Here is a 17,578-nt window from a genome sequence, read left to right as displayed (position 1 = left end):
GGTTAGTTATGGAGGAGGTAAAATGACATTTTTGTCACTTACCTAATCTCAAAAACTTTTTACGCATTAAATTTCCTAGGCGACGAGTTGATTGAAGTACATCCCGATATAATTGACAGATGGAGAATATATAGTGCTGAAATAGATTGTTCGAATGACACTTTGCGACTCAAAGAAAGTTCAAGGGGGCATTTTGCAATTGACCAAAAAAGGATAATCAAAGACAGAAAGATGGAGGATTGTTTAACCGCAGCAGTCAAAATCAGTCAAACGAGATAGTAATTACGAGAACCAAAGATGGAGGATTGTTCAACCGCAGTAGTCAAAATCAGTCAAACGAGATAGTTAGTAATTACGAAGAGCAACGCGCCGAAAATCTTTACTTGCTAAAAAATGTAACTTGGATTCAAATATAAGCAGGCACTACATTTACTGTTAGTGGACGGGTTGAACTGGGGACAAAAGGCACCACAATTCATGCTACGGAATGGTTAACTTTGACCTGTCCTCTTGTTTCGGGCCAAAGAAATTGCCAAGTCGCAGACAGCTAATTGAAGAGAATCCCTACTGTTCCTCATTACACTCGGCCAAAACATTTGCCCCGAATATATACTGCCATCAAATCTCCCTTAAAAAGCTAACCCCCCCAACACAAAAAAAAAAAAAAGGTTTGATAGATAGAGAATAGGTCCCCACAAATTGGTCAAGTCTCAGTCTCCACAATGTCACACTCCCGCGCTACCACTAAAATAAAACACCCATTTCACTCGCTTTATTAATTAACCACCCATTTTGTGACGGATGGCGGTGAATTTGTCTCGAAAGTCCATAGCCTAATCAAATATTTTGAATGACAAACAAATATTCAACATTGTCAATAATAATGTTTCAATTGATGTTTCAATAATCTTTTTTGAATTAAACGAAAAAAGAGTTTCCATTGATCATTTTCACCCATTCATTCACACAACTCATTCACTTTCAAATGCAGAACAAAATCATGAAAGTCCTACTTCACAAGAAGATTCCGTTCCCTTCTTCATGCTTAAGCAGTGGCCAGTGGGAAAAGGCCACTCCAATTAGCAAGTGATCTTAGTCAAGGGACATTATATGACTGTTTCTGAAAGGGATCAATTTGTTTTTGACAGCACATTTTTTCGTCGTTATTTATTCATATCCCTTTTTGTTTTTTTTTTTTATAATTTAACTAAATCAAAAGAATGCTATAAATCTCCATCTGCTGCAAGTAGAATTTAAATACCTATTTACAATTCAAGGAAAGAGTCACTGAGCCAAACTCAGTGGTTATATTCTACATTTCTACTCCTTGTACCTTATAATTGGTCCCGTACATAAAAAAGATTTGAACGTGTGAATTTGGTAAAACGCTCATGAAAGGTCTATTCTTGACTGACTCTTGAAACCTTTGAAAGAGAATGCTTGATGGTACATGATGGTGCTAGTGTGCCAGTCTTAAAGGGTAAATTTAAAAAGTCCACCTTTCATGATCATGACAATTTTTAGCCTTTTCTCATGGGTTGTGCGTCCCCCTTTTTTTTTCCGCCATACTTTTTCTTAATTCGTTCCTTTTTTTTTTTTTTGGGGGGTTGGTTTGCTCTCATATTTTCATTTTTCTTCCTTTTCCCCACCATGCACAGGCATGTAGCACCCGATATGATTATCACGATTGAAATTATGGCGCGTGCAGTGCAGAGTCCGACTCGTCGAACTTGCGCCCTGTCGTTCGTTGGCATTAACACCAATTTTATGAGTTGCAACTACTACTACTTGTTCGTAAACAAGGAAATGCATCTTTATTCCGGATCCCCAAACGGCATATCCGGCTTCAATCACTGAAGGCAGACAAAAAGGAAAAGGGCGACGGAGATCCTCATTCAAATTTAAGATTGGCATCTGGAGAAACAGGAAATCATTCTTTGCTCAACATACCTGTACTATTATTAGGATGCGAATCATGGATTTTTTGCTGGATGTGCGGAGGCTCCTGGGAAAGTGGAAACCAGAACAACTCCTTATTCAAGCAGCTCATCATTCCGATTCCGAACCGTTAATCACGAACGCTAAAGGGCCCAAGTCCACCAAAGTAATTTCACTTTTCGGTTGCCTGCCTGCCATGAAATATTGCGTCGACCATCATGTGTTTTTCTTTTCTTTTTTTTTTTTTTAAAGAAAAAAAAAAAAAAAGCTTCACGGTTCATAGTCCGTGGCCGGAAAAGAAAGGAGAAAATGTGAAAGCTTTCTTTGGACTGCCATCACTCGATCTCAGACAGATTCTACCTACTACACGATTTTTGATTTCATGCGCAATCATAAAATTTTTTTTTTTTTGAGTGATGAATTTTGTTAGTCTCCAATTCCGAGGCTCCTGAGCCCGGGCCCCCACATCATTTAGCGTCTGAAAATCAATGGAACAGAATATTGCGCATACAAATAATGAAATCCACTCTTCCGAAATGTTTAATATTAGTGGTGTGCGCTATACTAATACAACCAGTCGTGCTATTTATCAATCTGTCTATAGAAAACAACTCATGAAGGGTTAGGATCATACAGCACACCTCAGAGAGTTTTGTTGATGTCAGTTTGAATATGATACAACATGATATGATGAAGGCATGCCCTTGTGCATTTTTGCTTTGTTGCCACAACAAATCCTTCGGTGCATTTCCCACAGGACAGCAATCCTTTTTTCTTTTTCTTTTTTAATTATTAATATTAATGGCATCAGCAGAACGAGCCATCTTTCTGTTTCAAACGCTACTCCTCTGCTTGATCACAGCACCCTGTGATGGAATAGCTCCTGTATAAAAACTTCGCCAATCCTTTTAACTATGAAGAAAAGAAAAGAAAACTTGACGTCTTATTACTATCATCAATTCGGAAGTCAGCGGTCTGCAAAAAAAAACAGGCGATGAGTTCAGCTATGATAACTTGCAGAAGTCACACTAACCATGAAAGATCGGAAACACTAACCATCATGTTTGTTTAGCATCATGGAGGAGAAAAGAAGCTAGAGTTGTTGAACATCAAGATCACAACCCACGGCCATGGGTGCTGTATTCCTTTCGGACCAATGATACAATAACAGTTACATCATCAAGCTTTCCACCACTGTGCCTCCTTGCATGACCAGCTGCGCGAGCTGCATCAGCAAACGGACATCTTTCGGTAGAGGATTTGCCCACCTCTTGTGCTCCTGCCGCCAACATTTTCGCAATTCTCTAAACCAATTGAATTGAATAGAATCAGAACATGCTAAGAAACTGTGAACAACCTTGAATAGAACGTGGAAGTGTCGCATATGAAATCCTAGGTATAATGAATGTTTCACAAGTGTAATCACGTAGCTGTTAGCTTAAGTTACAAGTATGCAGTTGCAGGTTAAACAAATTGGCAGGAACCACAACGTTTGCAAATGCGCCCAGGGAAATTACGTGATATTGCATTGCACAAGGATGCTGAATAATGAGCGGCCCGAAGTTGGGTCGGTTCTCTAAACGCCCCAAGCAGCCACTACCCTCCCCCTCTCCCCAGGTAAGCATAAGAGAAGACAAACAACGGAGAAAGAGAAGGAACAGAATGAAGGCCCTCTTGTTAACGCACTCAGTTTGACTGGTCACAGCCGAGGGAGCTATTTCTCATTGGTCATTTCATGCTAAAACAATTCTGAATTTGCAAGTAGTGGAGCATGGAGAGGGACATTAGCTAATTTTTCTGTCTGGATCTCATCAAAACTCAGAAATCTTGATCAAGATGCAGCAGACCTTCGGTCGTCTACCAGCGCTCAATGAAGCTGAGACTATTGATACTATTTCTTGCTCATACAAATTGTCAAAGAGTCCGTCTGTTGCAATAATGATAACGTCACCCTCCTCCAATTCAATCTCGTACTCCTGAAGCAGAACATATTCAAAACTTACCTTTCATCAAGTTGTGGATATCTACAGCTATTTATTAATGTATCAGAAGGATTGAGTTTGCAACAACACACCTCCAAAAGTTCGGATGGGTCACCACCCCTTTGAATCTGATATGGGAAATTGAACTTGTAGGTCATCCGATATGACCTTTCGAAAACCACACCATTTCTGAGTATTAGAAATCCAGAATCTCCAATATTAACCACATGAAGGGCCTGTCAGCAAGTACAAGTTAACATCAGATCAGCTCCAGAGGTGCTTGAAAAGCATTTTTCAGTTGGGGCTTGTTACAAATATGAAGCAAATATGCTCATCAGTTCTGATGCAAAATCAGTTCTTTGGGAATGGATATCCATATCAATTCCAACACCATCATTAGATATTTTATAAATCATGCCACAATATGATATGATGTGATACTACATCTACTTGTATGGCAATTGAGTCGTGTCATATTTTGGGGCCATTATACGTACATTGTACATTGTCATGATTGACTTATAATCGTGTAGACCCTATGTGGTAATTTAAATTGATTGGCAAATGGGTTTCATAAATGTATAATTAATATGTTTAAATACTTGTGATTAAGTGCAAACTGTGTTATCGGTTGAAGGAACAGTATGAGGAAAATACGACAGATCAAATTCTTATTCAGAATCTATATATCATAGGCAGCAAAAGTTAAGCCAGAAAGAAACTCTGAAGTCATGAGACACTATACCTGACCATCAAAGTGAGCAACCAAGACAGTTGAGGATCCAGGAGACTGGGACTTGGCAACACTTAAACTAAGGACCTCTTCTGGGGTGGCTCTTATGGATCCGTTGCCCTCTGAGACAATCTTTTTACAATTATCCATGAGTTCCCGGGCATAAACTCCTGGATCAATACCTGAACAAGTAGACATAAACTGGTTCAACTCTCAATTGAAATTCCATGAAGAAACATGGCTGCTCTTGTTCAACTGGATAACTGAGCTGTTTGGACAAACAACACTACATTATTCTTTCTGCAGAGGCAAAACTAGCCGTCTTGAAAACTCTGAAAAATTGCCTTAGAAGAAATAGGTGTAGTGATCACATGTTCATTTAAGAGAGACCAGTAAAGAAGATTAGAAGTTAAAAAAAAAAAAAAGAAGCCAACTCATTACAGGTTCTGCAAACAGTGCAAAATAATAATAGGGAGCTTACCGTGATCCGACCATTGGCCAACCCCATCTGCTATTCCCAACCAATATCGGCCAGAGATAAAGTATGCATCCTCTCCACCCGTCAATAGCTGAAAATTATTTTCTATTGAATCACTTACTGCATAACAATGTTTACTATCATAACAAAGACAGGCTAATAACTTATTTATTATTCTATTAAAAGTTCCAATCAATTGCTAAAGCCAAGACATTCAAGAACCAGAAAGAACCAATGGGGACTCAAATTATAATTGATTGAATCGCAGCAGTTCATTCCCTTTATAATTTCCTAACTATATATAGATAATTCTTTGCCAAACCAGGAACGTGCTTTAAAGCAATGCCATGGAGGTTTGCAAACAGAAAACCACTTAAAAGGGGCTATCCAGAGGACCTAACAAGTGATGTTCAGACATAAAACCAAAACATTGTTCTTCTAATTTAAAACATAAACTGTCGCCAGATTGTGTAAATGCAAGATGTACCTTAGCGGGATGTGGCAACAATGCAGCAGCAGATGATAAAACAATTTCTGCTATGGGGATTTCCTCACTGTTAAGAATTGAACAAAAAAAAAAGGAAGAAACATAATTAATTACATGCTCATTTAACCCAAGATACAATTCTCTGATTTCTGAAACATCAACCGGGCAATATTAGTAAAAGCAGCACCAAAGCTATGTGGAAAAATGTCAAAATTGCTCATAGTGAGGGAAATGCAATGACTGGTTCTCACTAGGGAAAGAAAACCTGATTCACAAACTGGATAATTCCTTTCCTAAAGAAGAAAGTCTTTCCTAATACCTTTCATATTTTTCCCAGCATTATATTGACTACAAAGGACATCTTATTAATGAAGATAGTCGTTCAAATTGTTAACACAAGAGCACAACAATGGATAACTGAAGCATCTTATAAGCGAGATTGAGCGGGATACCCATCCACTGGAACTTCCGGGGATTCCAATTGTATGATTTCAAGACTTGATGTTTCAGAATTGTCACTTCTTTGTAACTTGTCCAGACCTATTCCTGCTTCTGAGAGTACGATTGACTGGTCACTTTTGATCTGCCAAAGCGTGTAAACTAGGATGAAATTCAGCTATCATAATCACAAATGAGAAGTATGTTGCTCTCAAAACTGGTTGTTATTGTTGACAATTCATGTTTTTAAGCAATGATATTTAATGATATTGAATAAAAGCGTGCCCCCCCCCGGGGGGGGCCATGTGTAGGCAGAAGTAAACTCAAAAGGTAGATAAAACTAAACGCATGTATGCTACAAGCTACCTCCCAATACACTCAACATGCTTCAGTTTTATGACTTGCATACTTTAATTAGTCATACCTGGGTTCCCAGCCACTTTACAAGAAAGCCAGCCAAATTAACATAAACCTTACCAAACAATTATCCAATGCCAATAACAAAAATTTCACCATTTCCTCATGTCATGCAAATCACCAAACACTTGCAGAGAACAGAAAAATTGACATGCATCTGTGATCATATTAACACCAACATAAAATGCATAGCTGACCTCTGATATTTGGATGGATGTATCTTCTTCTCCAAAAGTGTCAACTGCAATACAACCAGCTTCCTCATCAAGAGTTGGTTCAGCATCAGTTTCAGGAGACACAGGCATGACTTCAATGGTGTCACTGTCACTGCTATCATCCATGATTATATTATTTATCCCAGATTCTAAACTATGAGACTCACTATCTCCAGGCAAATCCAGAAGTTCAACACTCTCGGAATCACTTTCCTGGTGAACAGTATCTGTTACTTCTGTAGGCGAATCAGGCTTCACAGATACCAACTGTTGCAGAACTTCATTATCTCCTTTACCATCAAGTAATGCCTCAGAAGTTTCGCCACTTTCTTTTTTACTACGTTTTTCAAGCACAGAGACAGTTGACAGAGTATCATCGGCATCTATAAGAGTATTTGCATTTAACTCGGAACTAGAAACGTTCCAACCTTTTTCTACACTTAAACCAGAAACAGGCACTTCAGCATTTAACTTCTCACTTGATTTACTAGGTCCTTCCAGAAAACTACTAGTACTGCTCTCTTCATTAGTACTAACAACCCCTGAAGTGCCACTATCAGCGACCAAATTTGAGCTGTGAACCCTGACTTCTCTTTCCATTTTTTTGACTATAACCTTCCTCTCGTGATCACCATCCAAAACCTTCACCACCCTAGATTCCACCTGACCGTCACTTTCCCCTCCTTTATTGCTCAAACTGGATTGCTTTAATTCATCATCCTTCATAGCCTCACGGGGGTCCCCAAACTGAAAGACTATACTACCATCAGAATGCTCTGCCACAAAAATGCACAAAGTCACAAATACAAAACAAACAGATACTATATCAGATAAAGAAGCAACTGCAAAGCCCTTAACTTTAACAAATAATGATAGACTCATAGACACACAAAGAAAGACGAAATTAATCTAAATCCAAAAACCCAATAAGACATAGAAGGATAGGTAAACGCACAAGTGGCGAAAGAGAGCAAATTTAGTGCCAGTACCACGGGTGGAAATGATGTCAAATTTCGATGAGGAAGAAATTGAGGAAGACGGTTCATTATTACTTATACAGAACAAAAGTTGCTTTTCTTTCCTTCTTCTTGGAACCCTGGGGTTGGCAAAGGAAAGAGCTTGGGGGGAAATAAAGGGATTCTGAGGTGGACAGCAAGGGATGAGGAGGGAGAGGCTGGTGATAGCGCGGGAGTTGAGAATACTACAGAGGCAATCAGCCATCATTCCAGATTAAGAAATGGACAAGGTCATAAAGCTAAAAACTTTGAAGGTTGTTTTATGGTTCAAGGCTTAAATTTGGTTTAAAGGTGAGGAAATTGACATTGACAATGGAACTATTGAGAATTGAGTGAGTAGCCGGTGGCGAGTGGCGACAACATCAAACTGCTAGTGGTTGTGGGGCTGTGGATTGAGACTTGAGAGGATAGTACAAGGGAAGAATTAAAAATTGCTGGTACTTCTAAAATGCGTACGAAACGACGAATAGAAATTGAATCGAGTTGACCATTCAGTAACTTACGTAGCTGTGGTCAAATGTAGATTACATTGCGTACTTCAAATTTTTGAAGTGCTGTTCTTACCCATTTGGAACTTAATAGACTTGGCCTTGCACTGCCATAGGATTATGCATCGCAGCTTGCCTTTGCATTAAACCGATGAATATTGGTAAACAATGGAGGGCCATTCACTTGTTGCTATTTACCTTTGTACCAGCCAAGGTCTTCCGTTGCCCTGCTTAACCTGCTGCCTCAGTTTCAACCTTGTTAACAATACTGTGCCTGAGATGCAATTTCAACAGAGCCCGCATGGAAAAAAGAGGCCGGGTCTTTCTTGAATTAGAAGTAAAGCGAAGCATCAGCTAGGTAACTGGAGCAAGCCATTGACATGATAAGTTCTTGATGGAGGCAAGAAGGAATTGCCGTGGTCCTTGAATGTTAGCATCAGTATAGCTTTAAAACAACAGTAAGGAAAGAATACAATGACTTGGTGACGTATGAAAGAAATAGAAAGAGAGTAGCAAAGATTCGTTTCGTGCATCATGAGGATTCTTCAACTCCTCCAAAGGTAAATTACACGAAGCAATTAGAATTCCTAACGAGAGTTGCGACAATTAAGTAAAAGAAAAATTAGTACGACGCAGAGTGTTTTTATTTTTGCTTTTGCTCATTTTTTTGGTTTTAGAACTAGCACAAAATACGAAACTCTTTTTTTTTGGCTTTGTATCATGCAAGTTTTTGAGACAATGAAAACTTGTCTGAATCGCATGGAAGAGCAGCCCTTCTGTTGTAAGTTGCGTATGTGACCATTGCTGTTTTTTAAGTACCCTATGGAGGAATCAGGAATGAGTAATCAGCAGGGATGATGTCTTCTTCTGTTCTGACTAAAGAATATTAGAATATCAGCATCACGAAATCTCTTACTGGACAGGCTGAAATCTTCCTGCAGTCTTTCTTGCAGAGAGGGCCTTTTGAGTGCTTGATCCATCCTTAATTCTTTTACAACAGAGAGGGCCTTTTTTTTTTTTTTAATCAAGGAAACAGAGTGGGTTACTGCATTTAGAATCTTGCAGTCGTATAATAATCTGATAATGGGCAGTAACGTTGCTTCATGATCATCCATAGACTGTGCCACGAACAAACCCACTCCAAAACCTTGCAAGAGTATCATTACAGTTCTTAGTCTAATTTTTTTGGTTTTGTTTGAACACTTAATTACCGTCACTTTTTCTGCTAAATCTTGACCCCGCGTGTAAAGCTTTGGTATCACAAATCAGGGATGATTTAGCCATGAATGATTTTTAACGACAACATTTTCACTGCTTGACTGGAAATGTTAATGTTTTAAAGGCCAATTTCTTCTTATCAGAAAAGAATATTTGTTAGCGTTGCTTCCAACGTTCAAATTTAGCACGCTTTTGCATGCTATGATTGTTCAAGTACGAAATCATGTTTTAAGATCACAAAAACCTGTGAACAATATTGAGGATCAGAGAGAAAATCTCGAAGTATCCTCCTCAGATGCTTAGGGAGCTCAATTCATCTAGCAGTAACTGCGTTAACTACAAAAAAAAAAACTAGAGGAGAATGAATGGTCCACGTGGAATAGACAAATACGGTGGGTGCAGATGGAGCTCATCATCTCATTGGTCCGAAATCTATCCAACAGAGATGTTGGATTTCACTCATCCTACTTGGCTCCTCAGGAAGCTCCTCTTTTGATCCTCCCCCTACCCTCTCAGGTTCCCCCATGACCATATAACAAGCCAAGTCTGCATTTAGTAGCCAACAAACTTGAGACCAACAATAATATTTTGGTGTCACCGTTCACCACTAATCTTTCTGCACAAAGTAAGAGAAGGGTAACAAGTAAAAGGGAGCGAGGCTATGGCTGCCACATCTGCTGCAGTACTAAATGGATTGGGCTCTCCCTTCTTGACTGGTGGAAAGAAAAGTCAGGCCCTGCTGGCTTCACCAACTGCAGCTAGAGTCGGTGGTGCTGCTGCTGTTGCTCCAAAGAGATTAGTTGTGGTAGCTGCTCGTCCTCCCAAGAAGTCATGGATTCCTGGTGTTAGAACTGGTCCAGGCATCCTTGACCCTGAGCATCTCGATGGCTCGTAAGCAACCTTTCACTCTTTCCCTTTGACTACCTCTTTCGCTAGAGTTATGACAACTGCTGTACTGACATTTTCTAGTTTATTTAATAAAAAAAAACTTTTTCGTGCTCCTGCTGTATATTTTTTACTCCCTGCATCCCACTCTACCCAGTCTCCTATATCATGTGATTTATGTTAGCTGGATCTATGCATCGCAGGCTCCCTGGTGACTACGGTTTTGATCCACTTGGTCTTGGCAAGGATCCAGCATTCTTGAAATGGTATAGAGAAGCTGAGCTCATTCATGGCAGATGGGCAATGACTGCGGTTGTTGGAATCTTTGTTGGCCAGGCATGGAGTGGTATCCCATGGTTTCAAGCTGGCGCTGACCCTGGTGCCATTGCACCCTTCTCCTTTGGTTCGCTCCTCGGTACTCAACTCCTACTCATGGGGTGGGTTGAGAGCAAAAGATGGGTTGATTTTTTCAACCCTGACTCACAATCTGTAGAATGGGCCACACCATGGTCTAGAACTGCTGAAAACTTCGCAAATGCTACTGGTGAACAAGGCTATCCTGGCGGAAAATTCTTCGACCCACTGGGAGTTGCTGGAACACTCAGGGATGGAGTTTACATTCCTGACAATGAGAAGCTTGAGAGACTAAAGTTAGCAGAGATTAAGCACGCAAGACTTGCTATGGTAGCTATGCTAATTTTCTACTTTGAGGCAGGCCAAGGAAAGACACCCCTTGGGGCTATTGGTTTGTCAGCTGTATAATTCCAACGACGATGTAAAAACTGATTGCCTGTAGAAAGAAGAAATCAGAGCAGAGTTCCTCCACGATAATTCAATTTTTTTTTTTTTTGGCAATGTTCCGTTCCCCAACATTTAAGCAAAGTGCAACCTGCCGTATGGATCCGCAATATTCTACTAGACAGTCAATGAAAACTGTTTTGCATGTCTGTAAATCAAGCAAAGATAAATTAGTCTTAAATATGCTACAAGCAAATATAGGAAGTACCTGTATTCCCGTGATTAGTTAACCAACTATAAGTGCAAAAGATATGCCACCTACCAAGTCATCTTTAGCATTGGCGTAAATGTCTAAAGATTGGGCTAACATACAAATGAGAGCTGCTGAACAAAGAAGATTCCAACTCTGCTTTTTGAATCTCAAAAACATTTGAATTCTTATGTTATACAGGCAGTCACAACTCCATCTACCTAATGTAGAAACTGTTGGATTTGTCTTCAATATACTCAACAGATTTTAGCGGAGTTCTTCTACTAGATGCTGCAGATACCATCTAAAATGCGATATAAAATGCGATACAAATGAGTCGCTGTAATTGTCAAAAAGCAGCTACCTACCAGACTCTTGGAAAACATAAAATTGCGGAAAGCAGGAAGCAAGGAGAAAATACAAGTTTCCGAACGTTTGCAACCAACCAGGCTACAGATACTCATTCACTGCCTGTGGCCATCAAAAATTCACCCTCACAGACCAAGTCACATCCAACATAGGCTTTTCCTTCCATCTTTGCTATTCCAAAGCGTTTCTGCAGCTTGATGAGTGTCATTCTCATGACCAAAGTGTCTCCTGCAATTACTGGCTTCCTAAACCTGACTTTGTCAATTCCAGCGAAGAAGAAATTCTCACGAGAGCCTCCCACTTCAGGTTGCAGCATAACCAAGCCACCCACCTGGGCCATTGCCTGTATCAAACAGCACCGCCATTATAAGATTTTGTTCATAGAGGTAGTTGATGAAAAAAAACAAATCAACAAGTTAGGATGGTTACATTGACTGAACACTAGATCATCCAAAAACTAGACTTTATAATGTCCTAATGTAAAACAAAATAAATTCATCAAAACTTTGACAACAACAGGAGGTTAATTCTATTTCACATTGAGCCCAAGGCTTTTGGAGATCTTCAGAATCAAAAACCGTAAGCTCTAGCTTGTGCTTTCTACTTTGTGAAACCTCAGCTACCTGTTAGTTTTTCCTCATTGACAAAAACAAGTATCTCATGAAAAGGAAAAATAATGTCAAAATAACAATAGTGAATTCCCACAACTAAGGATTATATGACGGCCAACCAGATTACTAAAGTGGAGCCTCACCCAGTATAGTACTAAACCATTTTTAAAATCCATGGACAGGGTTCCCGAAAAATAGATCTTAATATTGAGATATCTATCCAAATGGATAATTTTGACTGACTTCATCATTATTGTTTTGAACAAAACTTAAAAGATGTTTTTAAATGCTAGTACTTCCCCTCCATTCTTTTCCAATTTCTTCTTTCAAAATCCAATTTGATTAGCACTTGAGGTAACCTGGATAGGTTCTTTTGCTTAATAAGCCAAGATTGGCTCCCCTATTAGAAAAACACCAATTGGTTAATAGAATAGCTTAACTATGAACAAGGTCATATGACTTGAAGTGAAACCAACCAGAGGATCTGCAGGAGTAAATTGGAACTGAAGAAGATGGATTCCAAAACAATAATAATAATAAGGTAACAATAACAAGAAAATAGCAGTCATGTGAAGGATAACATTACGAAGCAATACACAGTTTGCACAATTGTTAGCTGTAAGGTGTAAAAGCAAGGTAACTAGAACCACTTACCACACTCATTAGAATGTGGTAAGGTGGTTAAAATGTAGACGTGATTACCATCTAATTAGTGCTCTGACATGGTAAAGACTAATACGATATAGCACTCATTAGAAGTTTAACAAGGTCTGGAGATGACTATTGAAGCTGAATATCCCAAATAAAGTGAAATTTTTGTCATGAAGAAGCCTAGATGCCCTAAGTTGATGGAAGGAAGGGTTCAAAACGAGCATGGTTCCACAACTCCTGCTGCTGAAACAAGGATATGAAAATTTCCCTGTTTCAGTTCCCAGTGGAGGTGCAATCTTTAAGCAGTGAAATTTCCAGTAGCCAGATTCTGAGGTTTAAGCAAGCTAAAGGCTGCATGGAGGATTTTCTGAATCTATCACTTAAATTACCATGAAAGGTAGTAGTAACCTTTGGTTGCTGTCAAACAATATAAATGTGGTGTCACAGGAGCATTGTAAGTCACTGACCAAGCATGTCGACATTCTTGGCCAGTTATCTAAGGGACTTCAAAGAAGCAAATAGACGCCACAAGCAATACGTTTTAAAAGCAGCGGCAGGCAGGGTTTGATCCTAAACCAACTGGGGACGGGAACAGTTATTAATGATAATCGGATTACCAAGGGAGATCCAGGATAGAACGACTATACAATGCAAAGGTTGTACCAGTGAAAGAAGCAGAGGAATTGGCACAATGATTTGATAATAATAGCATTATTTCATTAATATGATTAGGTTGATGTAAAAACTAGATGTGGATTGTCAACTTCTCGGAAGATATGAAAATAAGTTTGAGAAGTATAGTGCATCTTTAGCCACACTGGACCAGGAAATAAAGTAGAACCACAGTTTGGCACAACATAGTCAACCAAGTAGAACAAATCTACAATCACTCCTCATTCTCTGAGGTCAATGCTCTTGGCAGGTTGTCAAGCCAGTTTTCATTAAATGCAATTGCCTTTATTAGTAAGATGAAAAAGTACTGTACCATTAGAAAATATGCTCGACTTTCCATGTAAGTAGGAAAGTCATTCTGTGTTTTGAATGCATCTAAACTCATAAGAATTGAACATTTTAATGGCTAATATCGAAATGTGAGCAATAAGGATTGCATAAAGTACTAGAGGCAAAAAAGAAGGCAACTTTAGGACGTTAAAACAAAAAATTTAGAAATAATTTCTCTAACAAATTGCAGTTGAATATTATTTACCTCAACCATGAGAACTCCAGGCATAATCGGCCTCTCTGGAAAATGCCCAGGAAAGAAATTGTCATTTATGGTCACATTCTTGATAGCCACAGCTGAAACTCCAGGATTGTACTCAATCACTCTATCCACTAGTAGGAATGGAAAACTGCAAAACCCCGCATAGTTTTTAACAAAACAGGCTATTATTTTAATCCCCTTACATCTTTTGATATCATAAAACGATCCAGAGAATACTGAACGTTAAGTGCATTAAATCAGACCACCACCACAAAAATCTAAGGAATTTGACTAACCGATGGGGCAAAATCTCACGAATTTGGTTGATATCCATAACTGTTGGAAATGCTGGAAACCCTGAAGTCCACAAAGATCCCACATGTCAATGTTGGATAAAACAGACAAAGATCGAAACTTTACACTACAGGTACACAAATTGAAGAGCTCATTCAACAGGAAATATGCAAAAATGCAATGTAGGCCAAGTGGTTAAGCCTCTTTTACTTTGTTACTCGTCTTAGAAAGAGGTTCTAGCAACGTCCTTCCTACCCTACACTTGTAAAAATGAAAAATTAAGGGCAAAAAAAGAAAGAAAAAAAAAACGAACATTGTAACGAAAAGATGCATACTTAGTTCAATAGGGGTCTCAGTTTTGGCATTATGACTCTCACTAGGGGCACAGTTAGTGATGTGAGTCTTCTGGTTTTTCTTGAATTGGAGTTGGGATCTGGCAAAACCAATGGATTGTTGGTTAAGAGATATTGATTTGGGCAAGCAGGGCAAGGAGGCACTTTCAAGCCCTTTGTGGGAGGGAGAATTGAGAGTCGAGAAGAGAGACTGCAATAGAGCTGTTGATGCCATTGATAAATGCTCCTCTCTGTGCTTTGAGTGAAGTTATGATGGGGTGGAATAGGGGAAGATGCTGTAATTCACTTATTTGAAGAGGGATGCGGACGAGAAAAACAAGGTGGGATTCAGGAGAGTGGGTGATGATTTGTTTGGCTGGAAATCGGAGAGAGTTAAGTGAAGTGAGTTGAAGGCATGAAATGGAGGAGGCGGAGCTACCTAGGATTGGATTTTTAAACTACACAGTTGTACTTTGAAAGTTTTTTTGTTGCTAGTGTTTTACTCGGGGAGTTCGTCACTATGGGAAGGATCATGGTTCGTGGATGGCTAATCTAGCAATGGCTTTTAGTGGTACTTGCGTATTGCCGAGGGAATTTTTGATTGGATGGTTTTTAAACCTCCGTTTGTGCTATCTTTTGTTTGATTCATTTGATTCTACACATATTCTTTTATTAATTAAATTTAGTCCCTAAAACTAAAAGCAGAATCTTCCAAGCATGGCATATCATCAATAGGAAAGAGTGCGTATGATTTTGAGATTGGTTAATCTTAACACTTAAAAATTGCAATTGCAATCTTAACACCAAAATAGAATATGATGGTGTTTTGAGATTGGGTGCTTTCATTTAGTCTTTTACTATTAATCTTAACAAAAATAACCTTGGCCTTTTAGTGACTATAAAACAACGCTAAGGAAATATCTTTGGAATTGGTTGATTTTACTATAAATAATTATACGCATTCAATTGTTTGAAGACCAAATCACGGAAGTTATAAATAACTACTGATGAGCAAACTAAGACTCTATTTGATAATTCAATTCGACACTTAAATTTTATGATTTCAGATTTCAACAGCATTTGATAATAAAAAATAGTACATTTGAATTAATTAATTAAGTGGTACGAAATTCTGTAAGCAAAAACTTGCTCCAAACAAAATAAATGATAAGGTATTTATTTATTACACTAATGTGATATACACTGAAATCTATCATATTTTGCAATTAACAATTCAATAAATTAATATATTCAGATTTCGAATTTTATATTTTAGTTTTTAAACTTTAATTTTATTAAACTCACCCTAAATTAAAGAAACCATATTTATAGTTTGATGCATATTACAAATTTAGATTATTTGCCATATTTCAAAAGTGGACTTTTCCAAAATAGTTATAAGATAGGACTTATTCTTTTATTTCAATGTAATTTTGAGAAGTTGACTTGGGGATAATAAACGTATTGTTTGAATTTTGATTTTTTTTTTACTTTCTTGAATAGTGAAAATTTAAAATTTATTGTGTGCTTTGAAAATTTTGAATATTATTGAATTACTGGTTATATAGTGAAAATCAAATTGTTCAATTTAACAAATTCAAGTTTGGTCAATAATATAAGAAATAGAAAAAGACAAAAAAAACATGAATTGAATTTGGGATTATCTACCAATGAACATACTAGACACATAGTATGATGCATCACACTTTAATTCAATATCTCTTATATGCGATAGTACGAGTTTATCTTTTATCAAGAACACGAAATTACTAGAAGAAGAAGAAAACAATCTGGTCAAGAACACATGGCAGTTTTTTTGTTTTGTGGCAAAATCGTTCAAAATGTCCATTTTACAAAATAACTTTTTCGTTATTTACTTTTAAAAGTATAATTTTACGTCACCTATAAATTCACATGGATTAAATTTGGTCTCTACTTAGATTTTTGGTTAATTTTTTATTAGAATCCATCACGTGCCTTCTATGTGAACATTTTAAAGGGTAAAACTGTTAAATTAAATTTTACATAATTCGGTTCATAATCTCTCGTATTTCACAAAATGAATTTTTTCATGTTTTATATTTCACAAAAAAAAATTTTTCATCCCTCATATTTTACAAAATGAATTTTTTCATCTCTCAATGATCATGTATACGAATAATTTTTTAATCCATGTATATATCTATTTGATTTTACCTATAAAGTATGAATAGCATGTAATATATCTCTATTTGATTTCGCTTGAACGTATTATTTAGACGGAATCGAATAGATATGGATATGAGTTTTAAAAAAATGTTAGTTTTTCACTCATTTCATTTTCTTTTATTCGAAAAGTGGAAAGAAAAAAGACATTTAATTTTAAATATTATCGAGTGTTTATATCGCATTAAATTTGGACAGAAAAAATAAACAAAGGAAAAGTATGGCAAAAATAAGTAAGTAAGTAGCACTTTCAAATTTTAAAAACAATCACAAGACAGGTAATTTAACTGTTGGCTTTAAAAGTGGTGAGTAGAAATTTTGAACTCAAATTGCAATTTGTTAGCATAACTATAGAATGCGAATTAGCACCAATTAATTAGATGTCCTTAGTATACAATTCAATAAATGAATTATTACCAAAAGAGAAAATGGCACAAATATTGGATAGATTCACATGGTGAAATGAAATAGATATATATATATAGGTTTAAAACAAAATTGTTAGTTTTAAACTCATGTATATATCTATTGAATAGTATGCGTATAACTACAATTAGTTTGTTTATGTGAAATAAAATATAGATATATTACATATTATTCGTACTGTTTGGATGAAATCAAATAGATAT

General features: G+C 37.4%; 3 protein-coding genes across 6 annotated transcripts; 1 reads left to right on the top strand and 2 right to left on the bottom strand.

Moving 5' to 3' along the window:
* Window positions 1-2,429: 2,429 nt before the first annotated feature.
* Window positions 2,430-8,342, bottom strand: LOC113762413 (probable protein phosphatase 2C BIPP2C1). Of its 4 annotated transcripts, none has more exons than XM_027305861.1 (10): window positions 8,269-8,342; window positions 6,671-7,464; window positions 6,071-6,201; window positions 5,619-5,685; window positions 5,135-5,222; window positions 4,666-4,835; window positions 4,013-4,156; window positions 3,786-3,914; window positions 2,995-3,242; window positions 2,430-2,913 (listed from the first exon to the last, which is right to left on the bottom strand). In XM_027305861.1, exons 1-9 carry the CDS (start codon window positions 8,270-8,272, stop codon window positions 3,054-3,056), a joined length of 1,716 nt encoding a protein of 571 aa, XP_027161662.1. In that variant the 5' UTR covers window positions 8,273-8,342; the 3' UTR covers window positions 2,430-2,913; window positions 2,995-3,053. The 4 variants fall into 4 exon arrangements, with proteins under 4 accessions (XP_027161662.1, XP_027161659.1, XP_027161663.1 ...); XM_027305858.1 differs by lacking the exon at window positions 8,269-8,342 and adding an exon at window positions 7,678-7,969; XM_027305862.1 differs by lacking the exon at window positions 8,269-8,342 and adding an exon at window positions 7,644-7,735.
* Window positions 8,343-9,960: 1,618 nt separating this feature from the next.
* Window positions 9,961-11,131, top strand: LOC113761214 (chlorophyll a-b binding protein CP24 10A, chloroplastic). The gene is made up of 2 exons (XM_027304086.1): window positions 9,961-10,301; window positions 10,499-11,131. Exons 1-2 carry the CDS (start codon window positions 10,072-10,074, stop codon window positions 11,055-11,057), a joined length of 789 nt encoding a protein of 262 aa, XP_027159887.1. The 5' UTR covers window positions 9,961-10,071; the 3' UTR covers window positions 11,058-11,131.
* Window positions 11,132-15,253, bottom strand: LOC113761215 (3-hydroxyacyl-[acyl-carrier-protein] dehydratase FabZ-like). The gene is made up of 4 exons (XM_027304087.1): window positions 14,748-15,253; window positions 14,415-14,475; window positions 14,122-14,266; window positions 11,132-11,995 (listed from the first exon to the last, which is right to left on the bottom strand). The coding sequence occupies exons 1-4, from the start codon at window positions 14,977-14,979 to the stop codon at window positions 11,744-11,746; spliced, it is 690 nt and encodes a 229-aa protein (XP_027159888.1). The 5' UTR covers window positions 14,980-15,253; the 3' UTR covers window positions 11,132-11,743.
* Window positions 15,254-17,578: the final 2,325 nt, after the last annotated feature.

Source organism: Coffea eugenioides, chromosome 2 (assembly GCF_003713205.1).
Source record: "Coffea eugenioides isolate CCC68of chromosome 2, Ceug_1.0, whole genome shotgun sequence".
In the NCBI taxonomy this organism is placed as follows: domain Eukaryota; kingdom Viridiplantae; phylum Streptophyta; class Magnoliopsida; order Gentianales; family Rubiaceae; genus Coffea; species Coffea eugenioides.
The sequence above is the reverse complement of the archived record's forward strand: the minus strand, read 5'-3'. Positions and strand labels throughout refer to the sequence as shown.

Excerpts from the sequence above, each read along its gene's own strand:
- LOC113762413 (XM_027305858.1), bottom strand. The coding sequence starts at position 7,912 with ATGATGGCTGATTGCCTCTGTAGTATTCTCAACTCCCGCGCTATCACC. Across the intron at positions 6,202-6,670 it reads CATCCATCCAAATATCAGAG|ATCAAAAGTGACCAGTCAAT; the intron begins GTCAGCTATGCA and ends ACGCTTTGGCAG. Across the intron at positions 5,223-5,618 it reads TGTTGCCACATCCCGCTAAG|CTATTGACGGGTGGAGAGGA; the intron begins GTACATCTTGCA and ends AATAATTTTCAG.
- LOC113761214 (XM_027304086.1), top strand. The coding sequence starts at position 10,072 with ATGGCTGCCACATCTGCTGCAGTACTAAATGGATTGGGCTCTCCCTTC. Across the intron at positions 10,302-10,498 it reads CCTGAGCATCTCGATGGCTC|GCTCCCTGGTGACTACGGTT; the intron begins GTAAGCAACCTT and ends TATGCATCGCAG.
- LOC113761215 (XM_027304087.1), bottom strand. The coding sequence starts at position 14,979 with ATGGCATCAACAGCTCTATTGCAGTCTCTCTTCTCGACTCTCAATTCT. Across the intron at positions 14,476-14,747 it reads TGAGACCCCTATTGAACTAA|GGTTTCCAGCATTTCCAACA; the intron begins GTATGCATCTTT and ends TGTGGACTTCAG. Across the intron at positions 14,267-14,414 it reads CGTGAGATTTTGCCCCATCG|TTTTCCATTCCTACTAGTGG; the intron begins GTTAGTCAAATT and ends GGGGTTTTGCAG.